The following is a 16,842-nucleotide window of genomic DNA, read 5'->3' as shown; positions in this document are numbered from 1 at the left end:
GTTCACTCATCCATTTTCGAGTCCGCTCAGAAAAAAAATCCTTGCCTCTACGTTGAGACTGACAACACTTGGCAATACCATGATGAATGTGAAGTTCAAAATTTTCACATTCTGTTGTATTATTTAATGCTTTAATTTGAGCCCAATGATCTTCGGAAAAAAATCCTTCGAAGCACCTCTGATTTGTATAATAACGGTGTCAAGTGGTTGGCTGAGGAATGATTCCTGAGGCCACCCATTGTGGGGTCATTGTGAAACAGGGCCAAGCGTTCGTTGAGAAATTCTGAATAGGTGTCGTAAGAAGAGGTCGTAAGGCTTGTCAGAAGAGGAGAAAAAATGAGGAAAGCAAGAAAAAGAAGACAAGTGTTTAGCAGATTTTAAATAAACACATATTACTTAGATACTTACTTAGATACTTAGATGGCCCGTCTTCACTCGACGTGCGGGCCCCAGCATCTCTTCCACTCGTTTCGTTCCCTCGCCATTGTCATCCAAGATGTTCTCAAGCTTTGTGAGTGACGTTGACGAGGTCCTTGAGCCGTATCCAGCTGAGCTCTCAGCTGGTCCATCCGTGCAGCGAACACGTCACTCCATCTCGTTGGCGGTCTCCCTCGGGGGCGTTTAGCGTCCCTTGGGATCCACTCTAGCGTTCTTTTAGTCCATCTATCGTCGATTCTTCTCATGATGTGACCGGCCCATCTATGTTTTGCTTTCGATACATATTCCGCTGGGGCGCGAAGACGGGACATTGCTCTTAAGTCGGAGCTACGAAGACCGGCAAGGTGTTGTGTGCGCCGGTTAAACTTCAGGAGACATCTCTCAAGGGCTCTGTGGGTAGTAAGTAGCTTCCTAGACGTGGCAGCGGTGTCTGCCCACGTCTCCGCTGCGTAACAGAGCGCTGGAAGGACTGTCGAGTCGAACAGATGGGCACGAAGATCATGGTCCGTCAGTTGGTCCGTAGCTTCCCTGACGGCTGCGAATGCTGCCCATGCTGCTCTCATTCTTCTATTCAGTTCTTCCTTCAAGTCGTTTTCCATGTTCATAGAACGTCCGAGGTATACGTATGACGGAGTTTCCACGATTTGGGAGCCTTCAAGTTGTACTCCTCCGTCCTCGCAGTGCGCGTTCTTTATGAACTGTGTCTTCCTGTTTATTCGTAGTCCTATTCTCTTCCCTGCTTCGTTCAATTCGTTGAGCATCGTTTCTGCTTCATTGGTACTGCTCGAAAAGAGAACGATGTCGTCCGCGAAACGAAGGTTCGAAAGAAATCTTCCATCAACACGTATGCCCCTTTCTTCCCAGGATAGTGATTTCATTATCCATTGCAATGCAGCCGTGAACAGCTTCGGCGATATAGTATCGCCTTGTCGTACCCCCCTTCCAATGGGTATGGTGAGAGGGCGGTGGAAAAGCTGTATCCTAGTTGTGCATCGTTCGTAGCAATTGGCTAATGTCCTCACATACGACGCGTCCACACCTTGATCGACCAGCGCTGACAGTATTGCATTCGTTTCTACGCTGTCAAAAGCTTTCTCATAGTCGACGAAGGTTAGAACAAGGGGCAGGCGGTATTTCCGGCAAACCTCTATGACCCTCGACACGGTCTGGATGTGGTCCAAGCAGCTGAACCCTTGGCGGAATCCAGCTTGTTCTTGAGGCTGGGCTTCATCCAGTGTCTTAGATATGCGTGTGAGGATGATCTTGGTGAATACTTTGTATAACACGCTCAGCAAGCATATCGGACGGTAGTTCCGAGGGTCCTCTCGGTCACCCTTCTTATGGATAAGAACGGTTCGCGAGGTCTTCCACTGGTCTGGGATCCTTTCTTTCTGAAGATAGAATGTCATGTGCGTTGCTAAGATTACATGAAGCGGATGGCCACCAGCCCGAAGAAAGTCTGCTGATATAAAATCAGGTCCGGGGGCTGTGCCAGGTTTCATGCTCTTGATAGCGACTCGTACTTCCGAAGGGAGAATCCGTGGTGGAGCTTCGCCAGTGGGGATGATTGGGCTTGACACAGGAGTTGATGAACGGAAAAGGTTCGAGTAGAACCTCTCCGTAATGATTTCCATCTCACGACGAGAAGATGTGCGAGTCCCGTCTTCGCTCAGCAAGGTTGCTAGCGGAATATTATATTCGCGGAGATCCTTGCGGCACTTCTTTAGACTCGTTCTTCTTCGTGCTGCTTCTAGAATCTTCTTCTGCCTGTACTTCAAAAAATCCTCCTGCAACGCTTTTCTGCAGCTAGTGTTTGCTACTAACCGCTCAATGTGCGATGCATTCGGATCAAGCCTCAAAGCCCTTCTTCTTCCTAACAATTCCTTGGTGGTCTTCGAAATTCGATCCAAGTTTGTCGTGCGCGACTTCGAGGCACGTTCAGCACAGGCTCGTAATCCTCTGAGCAGCATCTCGTAGTCCATGTTTGGGTCCTCCTCGATGTGCCAGTCACCTTGGGACAGGGAGTCCTCGAGTACGCAATCGTCGTAGACGACTTCTTTTCTCCTTCGTTGCCGATAGCAGATATTCTTTTCCATCGTGTGGCTAAGTCGTATTTTCGCACGAAGGAGACGGTGATCAGAACCACTACAAAAGGATGGTACTACTGAGACGTCAAGTAGACACCACCTCCGGTTGGTGAGTATGTGGTCGATCTCCGCACGAGTCGCGCCATTGGGCGATTCCCATGTCCACCGACGATGATCTTTTTTCATGAAAAGAGAGTTCCCATGAAAGAGGCGAGCGGCGGACAACAGCCCGGCGAGACGATTGCCATTTTCATTCCGGTCCCCTAGTCCAAATCTTCCAATCCTGTATTCCTCTTCTGTGGCCTTTCCTAGTTTTGCGTTGAAGTCTCCGACAACGAATTTGTAAAAGGACTTCTCGTTGTGGACTACTTCCTCCAGCTCCTCGTGAAACGCGTCCAATTCGGAATCATCAGCTGCTGATGTTGGCGAATAGCAGTTGATGATACTGATGGATTTTTGGCGCAGAGGGCGGAGGCGAAGAATGGCCAGACGAGGTGACAGGATCTCGTGAGAATCGACGAGATGGACGACAGATGGGTGCACAACGAAACCAACACCGCCTACATTTCGCGACGGAACCTTCTCTCCACGAATGACGAGTGTACCGTCATTCATCTGTCGTACGTCGCTCCTTCTGCACTTGGTCTCCTGCAGAGCAATCACGTGAAATTTGATACGCTCTGCAGCTCCGAGAAGGGCATGCAGGTCGGCGTCTGTGGAAACTGTTCTCGCGTTGTAAGTACACAGTCTGAGACAGTGTCCATGGCGAGTCGTGCGTGTGTCGCCTTGGTCCAGAATCAATGACGTCTTGAGCAACCTGAGATTTAATCGCCTCTCACCGGTCGCCATACCGTCCGACGTCTGAGACGGCAGGGCCCAGTGTGCAGGGTACTGAGGCAGTGAATATGCTGGAGTGGCAAAGAGACTTTTCCCCAAACTAAGCAGCCATGCCACGGCGAGCTTAGCTTTCACCACAGGTCGTCGCCCAACCTATATGGATCAGGGAACCACCTTGCGACATTTTGCCAAGACGGTGGCGAATCTTAGCAGTGGTTTACTCTTAGCTAGGCTTCCGATTCCGAGAAGTCGGAATGTCGGATGTGTCGAACTCCTTCTCAGCTTGGGAGACCCTGCCGGAGGACGAACCTCCGCTGTGCATCGCAGTTCGACGCCCAGTGTCACCTCCACGCCACTATGAGGCGGTAAACCGTTGTGGAGGAAACACATATTAAGGAACGCAAAATGTTAGAAAAATAGATAGCATAGAGCACGTTTTGAAGATTGTGCTTGTATAATTCCACACCTTTTGGTCCGTGACTTTTTGGGAAAATACTAAGCAGATAAAGAACATCGAGAGTAGGATAAATGGCCATAAGTACGAAAGCAAGAAGAAGATGTTAACTATACAATGCGTTGTGATCAAACCTTCCGGCCTTGCCGTAAAGTGAGTTGTTTAAAAAAATCTTACCTAGAAAATGGAAAATGTTGAGTGTGAGAGAAGAAATCAAAACGAGTGAGTATCCGGTATCCACAGTCGGCTGTCAATTTGAGGACAAACCTTCAAACAATGGACTAAATAAAATGCACTATCAATAGTATAATAGAAGTTGTAAAATTAATGAAGTGGGAGACAAAGTGTTTTAAACGCACATGGCTAAATAAGAATTTTGATCTTTATTTTAAAATAGAAGTACTTAACTTGCTCTCATAACCATCACATCAAAACACTACAAATTTCTGTATTATTGTTTTTTCAAAAGAAGAAATGGAACTAACCAGATGAAACAACGTATTGAGTACTAAGAGGCCGTAGGAGACAAACTTCATTTCTTTCATAGCTTGAACATTGCTTCGCCATTCCTTCATTGCGAAACACTAAATATATTACGTACTCTATTGAAATGAACATTGATGCAGTGAAGCAGCACAAGACGATGTATTGCCGTTTCTACTGCGACGGGCAGAAATCAATCCTACGTAGTTGTGTGGTTTTTGCATTTAGCGTTTAGGAGTTTAAAGCGAACAACTCTCATAAAACAGTGACGAATTTTCTTATCATTGCTCAAAAAAGCGATGAAAAAAACATCTGCAGCTTGTATAAGCGATAAAATTAGTACTATGTAGGCCCCATGAGTTTCTGAATATCGACGCTCGACGTGAATTTCATGCAATAAAGCTGCCTGCATTTTGTAGAGAGAGATATATCTTCTATATTCCTATATAATTTGATACTTCTAGCTTCCCTAGTTTTTTTGAAACCTAGTTGAGAGAAATCCTAAATTTTTTTCTCAAATTCTCGAGTTTTTCTCGAGAAATATGGCCTCGAATTTTTTAACCGCACCGCCGTAATCTTGCAGCGGAAAAGTGAGGAACTCTGGATTTTTGGCTTGGAGTCGAAATCTTCTTGTCTCCGAACAAAGTCCAATAACTCATCTCATGGCTTAAAAATGAATTCGGTTGGAAGTGTATTGTAGTGAAGGGTTTTTGCTACCAGAATTCATTTTCACTTACTTCTAAATGATTTCCGTCCTCTCAACTAGCTTTCAAAAAGAGAAACCTGAGGGTCCCTAAAAAAATCCCTTAACCGTTTTATAGCGCAATACTTTCCTTACAAAGAGCCGACTTCCTTGTCTTCCTTGTTTTCTTCTTCAGTCCTCATTAATGTTTACTTCAAGTTATCAAAATCCGACTAGTACAGCAGTAACTTCCAATCGGGGATTGGCCTAATCGTTAAAATGAATTCTAAATAACACCTTTATGCGGTCAACAATGCTCATAGTACGATTTCAAAAAAAAAAATTCAGTTAAATGTTCTTCTCAGCATTTTTTCGGTTTTGCAAAAATCAAGATTCCCACAGGGATTCACCATCTGTAATCACTGTCAATAAGTAAAACTGTATCTAGAATGCGTTCAGCTTTGGTATAAGTTGTTCTTTCCACTTTGCAAAAAGGGGAAAATTCCGGCGGTAATCGAACTCTTAACCGTTCGTTTATATTGTAGATGGGTAAAATTGCCTGCAAATAGTAGGAAGTAATATGAAAATGGTTTTAAAATGTTTTCTCTGTCGTTCTCAGCTGTTTTTTTTCTATTAAAAAACACGATTCTGGCAAGGATCGAACATTCGACCGTTTGTTATTTTTGTTAAAAGAGGAATTTTGTCGTCGAGTACTCGTTGAGACCTTCCTGATATTTTTTTTTCAACTTATATGCTCACATATGTACTGACACACTTCTAATCCTTGCAGTGAACTATCACTGGCGTCTATATTATGCTATATGTTTTTATTTTACTTGCAGCACTTTATGTAAATATACATTTTAGGACTATTCACTAATATTTGTTATATTATATTATATTATTTCGATTTATTTATTAGGCGTCCAAGGCGTTTGTTTAATTCTCTTTGTTAAAACTAATTTTTTACCGCTATATGAGCGGCTATAGGAGAGAGAATGAGATGAGGAGGTTGTTTCTGAAGGGTATTTCCTCAACTACACGCTTGACCCACCTTAAAACAAAGCACGTGACACTTCCCTTTCGACTCTAAACTCCCCTTCGCATTTGGTCTTAGGTAGCAACTTTTTCAATTCAAGAAAACAACGAATTTTTAACGCCAGCTAAATTTAATGTCAACCAGACTTAGGTTTTCCCTACTTAAGAATTCTTCACCTCTAAATCGCATAGTCGAGATGCTCTTGACTACTTTGTAGGAATGGTATACAGAGAAAAAATAGGATCGAACGATTCATTCCTTGTTTGTGTTCCTTACATTTCTTCCTCTGCTACTACTCGCGCACTTGCTCTCACTTATCAACAATATAGCAATAGAAATAACTAAGCGAAGTTTTAAGAAGCTCAAAAAAGTTACTAGTGCTCTGCATGAACATTGAAAAGACTGCGAGGGATGGTGCGACACCGTCAGTTGCCGTTGCTCGCTTTTAATTTGCCTTAAAATGGAAATCGAGACGTATCCAAGAATTGGCGTGCCTCTGACAAGGAAGCGAAACTTAACCTGAGGTAATACAAAAGTGTTCAAGGACTCAATCTCCCACGTTTCTTCAAAACGTTGGAAAGTTGACGGAGGCAACTTTATGGAAGCGTAGATACAATTTCTCCTCATTTGTCTGATCTGATTATTGTGTAAAATTGTGGTTTATCTTCACCATGAACCATTGCTGCAACATCAAATCTTATCAGAACAACCAATTGAATTGCAATTAACACAAATATCTCTAACTTCTGAGACAATTTCATTGTATGTTTACAGACGAACCTTATTTGCACAGTAGAAGAGCTCAGATTTCAAAAATCCGACTTTTCATTCAATTCGCTTCGATTTTTTTCTTCCTTGCACCCTCCTTAATGTCCAGAACAAAGTCCAAATTGAAACAACGTTAGCAAAACTCTTGAATTACATAGGGTACTTTAGTTTATACGATAAAATGGCAATCAATTCAGAGGAGAAAAAGCCTTCTAAACTAAAGTAAAAACATTCTGTAATCCAAAAGTTTTGCAATACGCTTTATGCACATGCGAGCTATATAAGTTGCACAGTTATAAAACTTATGAGATATTGCAAAAGGTGTTGTTGTTCAGCATACTGTCATAGCCCAACCCAAATAGTTTAAACACCTAGAGATAACGTGGACCCTTTGCTAACAACTCTCTGTCTCGTTAAGCTGAACTGTCGACCTCATGCTACTCAAGTGGCTTGGTTAAAGGCATCACCCCACGAATCTGAGGTGGTGCAGATTTCAGGTGGAGTATTCGTATACGGGATGGGAGACTACGGAGAGGGGGGTGACTCCGTCCATTTCTTCCTAATTGCCGTAAAAAACGGTCCGGAAGATGCGGCGCCGCACAAGACTGGCGCGCTCCAATCGAACCTCTTGTACAAAATGGTGCGCCAAAACAAATGAAGCCGTATCTTCCGGGCCGTTTTTTACGGCAATTAGGAAGAAATGGACGGAATCACCCCCCTCTCCGTAGTCTCCCATCCTGTATACGAATATTCCACCTGAAATCTCCACCACCTCAGATTCGTGGGGTGATGCCTTTAAGATAAGAAGTTCCAGCGAGACGTCAAATCGTGCAAGATATAGAGCAATGACGAATGGATAGATTCTGTGCGAGCTTTTGCCGTAGATCGAGAAGGTCGAGCAGAATGTTGTTGAGTGTTCAAGGACGGCACGCCTCGGTGAAAGCGCCAGGAACCGTGTCATGCAATAATGCCAGCCTGCCAATTGAGTCGAAGAAAGTCAAATACCAGTGCAGTTGCACAGTCAGTCAGCGTTTTTACAACACGAGCCGTCTACTTCTTCTAGTATGTACGTATGTATGTGTGTGGACCAAGCCATAGTTGCAAAGGAGCGTGACTTTCATTGGGCAGTTGATCTCTTGGCTGCCTTACCGAGATTGGAAGTTAACGCAAAATCTAGGACACGTAGCAAGTGTATATTTGCCATACATCTCGTGGAAAGTGGGACACATGTGCTTAAGTTGTTCCTCTCTATTTAATCGAATGGCATGAAGCTGCAGGTGCACTCTAACCTTAGTAAAATATTAAAACAAAAACACAACTATTATATCAGCGAGATTAGTGATGGTTAGGAGAAGGCTGTAAATAACGAGCTTCAGTGATTGGTCGCTGTCTTTCTTATTCTAATGCGTACTCCTGTAAGATGTACGAGCAAACGGGAGGTCTTGGTAGTAGTCCTGCCATCGACATTAGGATATAACCTCCTTCTTTTCGGTATTTTTGGCCCTCAAAACGTATATTTCTCAATCTCAAACCAAGCTCTTAATCCCACAAAAGTATTCATCAAGGTGTTCTTCAAAGTGTCAAGCTCTAAGTGTTCTTAAAGACGGATAGCACTTTCATGGTGGAGGATTAAGTGAGCGGCACAAACTCGTGAAAGCTCTCGAGATACACATACTGCATGATAACTTGCAATTTGCTTGAAAGGACTTGACTCTATGTGTTTTGTCTGTCCTAAACTGGTTCTTTTCACTTGAAAGGAAGTATCCCTACCTTTGTGGATTTTAGTATTTTCACAGTGAGCTCACTCTACCATACTTCTGTAAAAACTTTGTAGGGAGTTGGCAATCTTTCTCTTTTTGATCACAAAAAGATTCTAACTTAAGTGTTAGCTTGTGTTAATACAACACCACTTGCGCCTGCTTCCAGTTTCACACTTGTATCTTCGGATATGCGGGCAGTAAAGAGGAAAAATGAAGGCAAACCTTCTTTCAGATACCGTATTTGTTCAATTCAAAAGCAAGATATCACGATTTTGATGCAGTGCCACAACCTACATAGAGCTCGGATAGTCGATTGCGGAACCCAGCGTACTTTCGTTCATCTTTCCCTAGTCGTCGCAAAAAAACGGCGTGAGAACTCCTTTATTTCCTACTAGGTACGTTAGAACGCGCTTTTATTTGCGGTCCCCTCAGCAATGTATCCCCCCATGTGCATCACTTGAATAAACTGGGGGAAAGACATTATTGATTTTCAGCCGCTTGCACTTGGATGCGGCGCGTGCGCAAGGCTGGCGCATTGCAACGGAAATCGTCGTAAAATACGGGGCATTCCGCGCTTTTTTGCGACGATTGGGGGAAGACTTGCAATCGACTACGCGAACTGTACACTTCCGCTGTGAGCTCCGCACCACATCAAATTCGTGATACGCTTTAAACGACATTCCCCAAGTCAATAACAGATCAACACAAAATAGATTTCACCACGCGCGTGAGGTCGGCATTATTATTTTTGATGGTACTCTTTTGAGCATTATCTCGTTAGCCAAACGCAGGAGAACATTTGTTTCGTCATCATTGATAAAATAACCCAATACAACATTTGACGTCAGATCTTAACTAAACGTCAAGTCTTGGCAGGTATCTTGTGATCAAAATCAATTTTGGGAAGTGGCTCCATGGAAAGTATTCATGTTTTAAATACCTTTGCTTTTTTTGTTCAAGTTGGAAAACTATAGGACACCAAACAGGACCTAGTACCAACAAAGCTCGCTCCAGGCAGCTTCATTGGTAACCAATTATTCAATTTTCGCCATTCAAATCTCCTGCCTCTTTTCAACGAAGCACTTAAAAATATTCAAGATATGTAGGTCATATGTTATCCATTGAATCTTTCCTACTACAATTTAAAAGATGTCTTTTGTGGTCTTTTGCTTAAACACCTATCAAGAAGGAGTTAAGAACTCTGATCCACTCCAGTGACGGATATGCAGTGCTGCACGCAACTCCTCTTTCTTCCTCTTCCTCCACTCTTTCATTGAAATGAGCTGTCGATGTTTTAGTAATTGTGCTGTATTATATAGAAGAACAGAATTTTTCATTAGATAAAAAATACTCGTAATTCCATATAAGGCGAAGGTATTTCAGGGCGGAGAAAAACTCAACTATAATCTTTCCATTTCCAATTGATTTGCTCAGCTCGTTCCTGCATCGGCCGTCAGTAAAGCCGTACGTTTCCTTTATGAAACAATTCTATTATATGCGATCAAAAATGTATGTGATAAACGTGTATGTGATACATGATACAGATCTTTACGAAACGTTATCCAAAAACTCAGTATTCATTTTTATCGTCCTATAAAAGGAAATTTCTGAATGTGAATTTATTGTTCTTTGTTCAAATCATGGGAGGAGAACGTGACCGTACAGTCCCAAAAATTTACTTTAAAAAAAAGTAGAGCACAAACTATCACAGTAACTCACAGGTACTCTGCACTTAGAACCCTAGCCGAGAAAGCATGGATTGGTTGCCCGTTCCCTTGTTCCTCCCTCTTCAGTGACTTTATAGGCAACTTTATTTAAAATTATTTGCAGTCAAAAATTGGGAATGTCGGCGTAAGGTAATGCCTTAAGTTTGAGAAACGAAAATGAGATTTATTGGTGAAAAAGCAGAAAATTACATTGTTCTGGTGGTAAAAAAGGATAAAAGGATAAAGTCTCTGGAGCATCAATGCGCTTGGGATGCGCCAACGCGTTTTGACAGCAATTCGTTGGGGTTTTGGAACGCGTGTTGGGCTATGCAATGACTTGCAGGGTCCAGCCGATGGTCAAATCAATGTTTTTATACTCTCAAACAACTCTGGTACCAATACATCTACCAAGGATGAAAGGCTTGGCTAGCACTGGGGCTGTCTCGAACCATCGACCGTGTGGCTACAGCGAACCTCTTAACCACTGCACTTTACCCGCCATCTTACTGGTGTTGACCGCATTAAATCTAGGAGAAACGTATTGGAGCTGTAAGGAACATGAAGAAAACGAATCCCTAGATCGTTTTATGATAAGGAACAGATAGAAATCATAGGTGAATACCGTATGGCGTGAGTGAAATCTGACCGCAGCTTATTTCATTCCTTTAAAGGCATTGCGAACATAGATAGAGAGAACGTAGATTACGAAAATAAACATGGTCACGCGTTTCTTAATCGTCCTGTAAAACGGCATGGGAAACGCCCTTAGTTCTTACGAAGTACGTGAAACGTGCCAACCGGCACCAAGTAAATAAATATTCTACTAAGGGAACCGGAGCATGTACAAGGATGGCGAGTTCTAACGTACCTCGTAGCAACTATGTAAGGAGATTCCCATGCCGTTTTTCAGGATGATTAGATGGAATTGATAGTGGTCACGTTCATTCTCGTAATCTACAACCCGAGCAATATATGTTATCTCACGGAGACCCCGACATCGTCAACTCATTCTGAATTTTGAATTAAGCTTCTTTTCATTTTTTCTAAGCATTTTACATAACAGAGTCTTGTAAAGTGGCATATTCTTAGCGATGTAAGCAAGGATGCGGAAAAAACCGGTCAGCAAACAGACTTCGTCTACTTCTTGCATAATATGCGAATGCTTGAATAATATTATAATAATAATCTTGAATAATATGCGAATAACGAAACCATTGTGGAATAGAAATCCTAGTTTTGCAATCTATTCCCTTCTGTTTACGTTTGTAAATGTTTGCGAAACCATCACAAAGTGAGGGATGATAAACTAGGGTTTTGAAATGGAACAATTCAAACTTCACTATTTACGAAGTCTGAACTGTTCTCTTGAAATTCCGAAACATCGTCACGAGTCCTAAATGTAGCGAGCGAGGACTATTGGGAACAACACAAGAAGAAGGACATACTCAATGGGACACACGCAAAGCGAATAAGATCTGAGAAATGAAAAACGAATGAAAACGTTATAGGTATGTCTATGCACCGAGAGCGGAATAGTTCTTGTATGTTATCGCCTCACAAGAATCGTGCTATTGTATAAAGCAACTATTCCTCTATCCTTACATCGGAACTACCACAAATTCGGGTAACCAAATCAGCACACTCGGGGCCCAGGAACCTTACTACATTTATCGGGACGGGAAAAAGAAATGTCGAGAGGGCGGACTGAAAAAAGAGGTACGAACTGTACGAGGCAAAGACTGAATGAGTCAGTTACATCGCGCATGAGCAATTATACTTAAAGGCACCACTCCACGGATCTGAGGTAGTACGGATTTTAGGTGGAGTATTCGTATACGGGATCGTAGATTATGGAGAGGTGGGTGGTTCCGCCATTTCTTTGTGATTGGCGTAAAAAACGGCTCGGAAGATGCGGCGTGTGCACACGGCTGGCGCGCTCCAATCGAACTCGTTGTAGAGAATAGCGCCGGAACGCTCGAAGCCGTATCTTCCGATCCGTTTTTACGGCAATTAGGAAGAAATGGACAGAATCATCCCCCTCTCCTTAATTTACGATCCCGTATACGAATACTCCACTTGAAATCCGTACTATATCAGATTCGTGGGGTGATGTCTTTAAACAGGAACAAGTGCAAGGAAGGCTGTCAGCGTCCGTCTTTGCCAGGTGCACTTGTTTGCACAAAGAACGGTACGAACACCTACCTTTCCAGATAGGTTTTCGCTGTCGTTGCTCGTAGTAATCAGGAAACTCCGCTCTGACTTACATCTGTTTCATCGGTACTTCGTTCTTTTCTCCTAAACTATCTTTAAGTGCATGGAAATGGAAAAAAAACTTATCTAAAGAAGGTTTTAAAAATTGAATACAGCCATCACTGTGTTCATACCCAAACGACTAATGTCAGCTTTGCAATTTTAAGTATTCTCGCTCTAACGCTCGTCGGATTGGTTTAGCTTTGAACAATCACACTTTTTCTTTGGCGAGCCTAGCCGACGCTCTCCATTATGTCTATTATATCCAAGTCGTAAAAGCTAAGCTTCAGCATTTCTAAGTAATTAAAAACCAAATAATGCATAAGATTGAAGACATAGTCTGCAGTAATGTTATGTACATAAATACAATAACACTAAAAGTTCCTTGACCTTTTCGAACATCCCCGATGGTTGGAAGACCTCTTTTGTGCAGCAAAGGCAGCTATTTTCGCTGGCATCTTGATAACTGCCAATTTCAAGAAAACGCGTGTTAGGACCGTCAATAATCTGTTGTCTAATTCAGAATCTTATTAGTGTTTCTCATTTGCCTCTATGAACTCCTGTATGTGTAAGTTTCTTCTGGTGGGAATATTAGAACTTTGCTCTCAGCAGTAATTTAAGAACCGAGGAGCTTGTAAGAATTAATTTGTGTTCAAACAGCGTCAATATAACCTTCGAGCTATCTTCTCGGATAAACACCGTCAGGAACTAGCTCAAGCGCAAGAACAACAACGTTCCTGCTGAACTCGACTCTCGTCGACTAAACGATTCGATTCTGGTTCTGATGCACCCACAATGGGGGATACGAGCATCGACGACAGGCGAGCATGTATTAACATTCTTTAAAGATTCCCAGGATGCACTGTTTTGAGGAAGCTTCTCTGCAGCAAAACAAATTAAACTGTTACGTGCTTTAGCTCTGAAAGACTGCTGAACGTTTCCGCATGAATTGGTCAAGTCGTCTCCAAGTCTCTAATCCGCACAAATTGCGCGTGGTTTGATGTTTTGAGCAATTATGTTGCTTATGAATTATTTGTTTCGGTGGAGCGAAAAAGGATATAAAAGATGTTAAAAATGAGCATGAAATTGTAGATCAATTCAATATTCTCACGCGAAGTGCTCAACATGACGGTCATTAGCGCATTAATATTCTATATATCCAAGTTTTTAGCATGAAGGGGACAATTATTAATAGGTGATAATAGGCATATCAAGCAACTGTGCAGAAGTTGTAGGAGATTCTTTTGATAGTATGCATGAAATCAATTATTTCATCAGAGAAGTTGTCGTATTCGTAGTTAGGGTATGCGAAGATTTCTATACATAGGCCTTTATCACATATAAAGGAGACAAAACCAACGAAATATAACATATGGATAGGCCCCCTTCAAACCGAAGTTTTTGTTACATGGACATAAAGTCAGGTGATCTCGTCTTTATTGGTCTGACGGCTCGCTTATCACTTTCACTTGCTTTTTTCTCTTCCAATTGCAATTCGTAACCATTGGATTGGCCCATCAGTTCTAGCGTTTTTTAAGTTTAGGTTTGCCGAAAGAAAAAAAAAGAACTAGAAATGAACACCAAACCAATCAATAATGCTTGTTGTTTACAACTTCTTCCTAACGTTCAACAAGCTGTTCAAAATGCATGTTTCAGCCGTTCAAAGCATGCAGAACTCATGTGCCCGAATTTTGAACCTTTCCTATCAAGTGAAGGTGACGTTCTATGATACTGTGAGAGCATTCCAATATTACTGCCAATTATCTCGTCGTTTGGCATGAATAATAGTGAATAAGTTGTTTGATTCGGTCCTCATCGAACTGAACGGGGGAAACTGGTGCGATGCATGTACGTAAGGTCGAAATCGCCGTCTTTAAACCGCTTAAACCATTTTTGAGCAGTCCTGAGAGGTATCGCTTCTTCACCGTGAAACTCACAAATCTCTTCACTAGTTTCTGTTGTTTTGACACCTTGATCAAACGCAAAAAGCAGAAGGTGTCGAAAGTTCATTTTAATGACCTGAAAAAAACAGAAAGTACATCAGCGCAGGAAAAAAGCACACTATTTTGTATAGTATATGGTCCTCTATCGAATGAAGAATAACATTAAAAGCGTTGTCAAACATTTTATTTCCACAGAAAGTTTTTAATTCAAAAAAGCACTAGGACTTATGGGCCAACCCAATACGAACGTGACCTATACAACATTAGGACTATTCAGCCGTATCCACCTTACTCACTGCTGCTTCGTCCATACTGTGAACGCGACAACAAATTTCGCCTAACAGGCTCTTCCGGAGGCATTATGCACTTTTTGGAATCCACTCTAACTTTCTTATTTTGTATCTGGATACCATTTCTCTCAATAGAACTGGCCTATCGTCTGATTGGCTTCCGCAAGACGAAGACGGAGATTATTTTTAGTTTTTAGTTAGAAAGCACTGCGGAGCTTGTTGGATTGCTCTTGTGTGCACTGATTAGTCTTTCGAAGAGGAAGAAATATTTCCAACGTGTATTTACCTCCATGCCTATGAAACATTCGAAATACACATACAAAAAATATCTCATGATTAGGAGTCTTCAATTGTATTTCTTCTTCTTTACAGTAGGTATCCTTCATAAACTCGAGGGTCTCACAACTTTTTTCGTGAGAGCGACAACGGTCCTCGAAATTTTCTGTGATAGAATTTTTTTCTTCTGAAGATAGCATGTCTAGTTCACCGTTAGAAATATGTTTAAAAAGTGGCCGCTAACTCGCCAAAGGCTGCATTATATGAAGAGCTGTACAAGTTTTCTTGTCCTTGATCGCGACTCTGCTTCAAAAAGAATTCGGAGAAGCACTTTAGCAGTGATGGTGTTCGGTTTTGACATTTCAGGTGAGAAACGAGAATGCTCCTATAGAACCTCTTCATAATCGTTCCTATCTCATAACAGGAAGAGGTGCGTTTTCATTCGACATAGCTGTAGGCGGAACAATACAATGGCAGAGATTCCAGTGACTTTTCTTCGGGCTCTCTGCGCTCCCATTAGAATTTTCTTCTGCATGCTTCTGTAAATACTCGAATTCCGTCTTTCAAGTAGTCCTCACTAGCTTCTAAAATCCAATCCAGCTTTATCTCCGAGGTTCGAGGCACGTCCTTTGAGAAGCAGCTCGTAGAGTCACTATCGTTATCCCAGTCGCGTAGTTATAAGAAATACTCGAGCGTTCAATCATATCACAATCATCATCTTTTCTCCTTTCATTTTGATACCAGATATTCTTTAACACTTCGTGGCTTAAGCGCGCTTTCTTCCGAGAGGGAGCGTGATCAAAATAGCTGCAAAGTGATGGTGTCTATCTTATTCCTATGACCACCGACGATAATCTCCCTGCATAGCAAAAAGCAGTAAAGTGGTACCCTTGTCCTTAGATTTGTCCGAAACGAATCGGACAAGAAATAAATATGAAGCTTAAAAATTCCCTATAGTTATAACTGGTTGAGGGCTGAAGTTAGAGCGAAGCTATTGCGAAGTTGTGAAATCACGACTGACGTAAGATCCTTACTCTTGCCTTAATTAGGACGTGGCGGTCATATTTTCCTATGTAAAAAAAATTAGAAAAGAACTAAAGGAAGGAAGTTCTGTCCAATATTGTTATTATCATGTTCGTGAGGCGTGATTATAGTAGAGATGTCTGGTTAATTTATAAATTAGACCAAATTAACCAGGAACTATGAACTGGTACAAAAAGAGAAAAATGATTTGTAAAAGGATGTAAAAGGATTTGTAGAAGGATGAAATGATAAAAGGATGTAAAAGGATGATGACGAATGACAGGAAGAACATCAAATATAACACGGCGTATTTTGCGTTAAAATGAAAATTAATAAAATTTAAGAGTACTTTGGATTGCGCAATAATGAAGAATGTGAAAGAAAACAAAGAAAGAGAGGAGAAGTATTGGTGTAAAACCACAACTAGTACAACGGCATTAAAAAGTTCGTGGATAGGATTTTTGAAAACAGTGGTAATTTGAGTGGAATTTACGTTGTCGTTGAAAAGCAAATAAGTAAGAAATGCAATTATGAGAGAATGCCAGATGGGAAGGTGGGAAGTTACTACTTATAGATAACTGCTGTCAAAACTTTCGTGCTTTAGTGAGAGTTGTTTGCCGTCAACGATGCTTCCACACTCATCAAAAACTCATAATTGCTAAAGCAGTACGCCTGCACCAACATTTGTACGACATCTTCCTATAGCACACACACTTTATTTTTAATCAATAAGAGCTTTGCTGTTACTTGTTGTGAACTCATGTCGTTCAGCAAGGCGCTCAGCAATGTACAGCTTATGTGATAAG

The 16,842-nt window shown here is 41.8% G+C and overlaps 3 protein-coding genes across 5 annotated transcripts; 2 read left to right on the top strand and 1 right to left on the bottom strand.

The window, feature by feature from the left end:
• Nucleotides 1-431: 431 nt before the first annotated feature.
• Nucleotides 432-3,374, bottom strand: RB195_022936 (uncharacterized protein; the record flags this gene model as incomplete). Its single annotated transcript, XM_064210199.1, has 1 exon — nucleotides 432-3,374. The coding sequence occupies one exon, from the start codon at nucleotides 3,372-3,374 to the stop codon at nucleotides 432-434; it is 2,943 nt and encodes a 980-aa protein (XP_064066080.1).
• Nucleotides 3,375-3,616: 242 nt separating this feature from the next.
• On the top strand, nucleotides 3,617-16,698 carry RB195_022935 (uncharacterized protein; the record flags this gene model as incomplete). 2 transcript variants are annotated; one of them, XM_064210198.1, is made up of 4 exons in its annotated part: nucleotides 3,617-3,727; nucleotides 9,523-9,650; nucleotides 9,932-10,012; nucleotides 16,641-16,698. In XM_064210198.1, 4 exons carry the CDS (start codon nucleotides 3,617-3,619, stop codon nucleotides 16,696-16,698), a joined length of 378 nt encoding a protein of 125 aa, XP_064066078.1. The 2 variants fall into 2 exon arrangements, with proteins under 2 accessions (XP_064066078.1, XP_064066079.1); XM_064210197.1 differs by lacking the exons at nucleotides 9,523-9,650; nucleotides 16,641-16,698 and adding exons at nucleotides 3,866-3,969; nucleotides 13,165-13,216.
• Nucleotides 14,172-16,838, top strand: RB195_022934 (uncharacterized protein; the record flags this gene model as incomplete). 2 transcript variants are annotated; one of them, XM_064210196.1, is made up of 4 exons in its annotated part: nucleotides 14,172-14,237; nucleotides 15,380-15,443; nucleotides 16,641-16,722; nucleotides 16,808-16,838. In XM_064210196.1, the coding sequence occupies 4 exons, from the start codon at nucleotides 14,172-14,174 to the stop codon at nucleotides 16,836-16,838; spliced, it is 243 nt and encodes an 80-aa protein (XP_064066076.1). The 2 variants fall into 2 exon arrangements, with proteins under 2 accessions (XP_064066076.1, XP_064066077.1); XM_064210195.1 differs by lacking the exon at nucleotides 16,808-16,838 and having other exon boundaries at nucleotides 16,641-16,741.
• Nucleotides 16,839-16,842: the final 4 nt, after the last annotated feature.

The sequence above is a fragment of the Necator americanus genome, chromosome X (assembly GCF_031761385.1).
Source record: "Necator americanus strain Aroian chromosome X, whole genome shotgun sequence".
Lineage (NCBI taxonomy): Eukaryota > Metazoa > Nematoda > Chromadorea > Rhabditida > Ancylostomatidae > Necator > Necator americanus.
The sequence above is the reverse complement of the archived record's forward strand: the minus strand, read 5'-3'. Positions and strand labels throughout refer to the sequence as shown.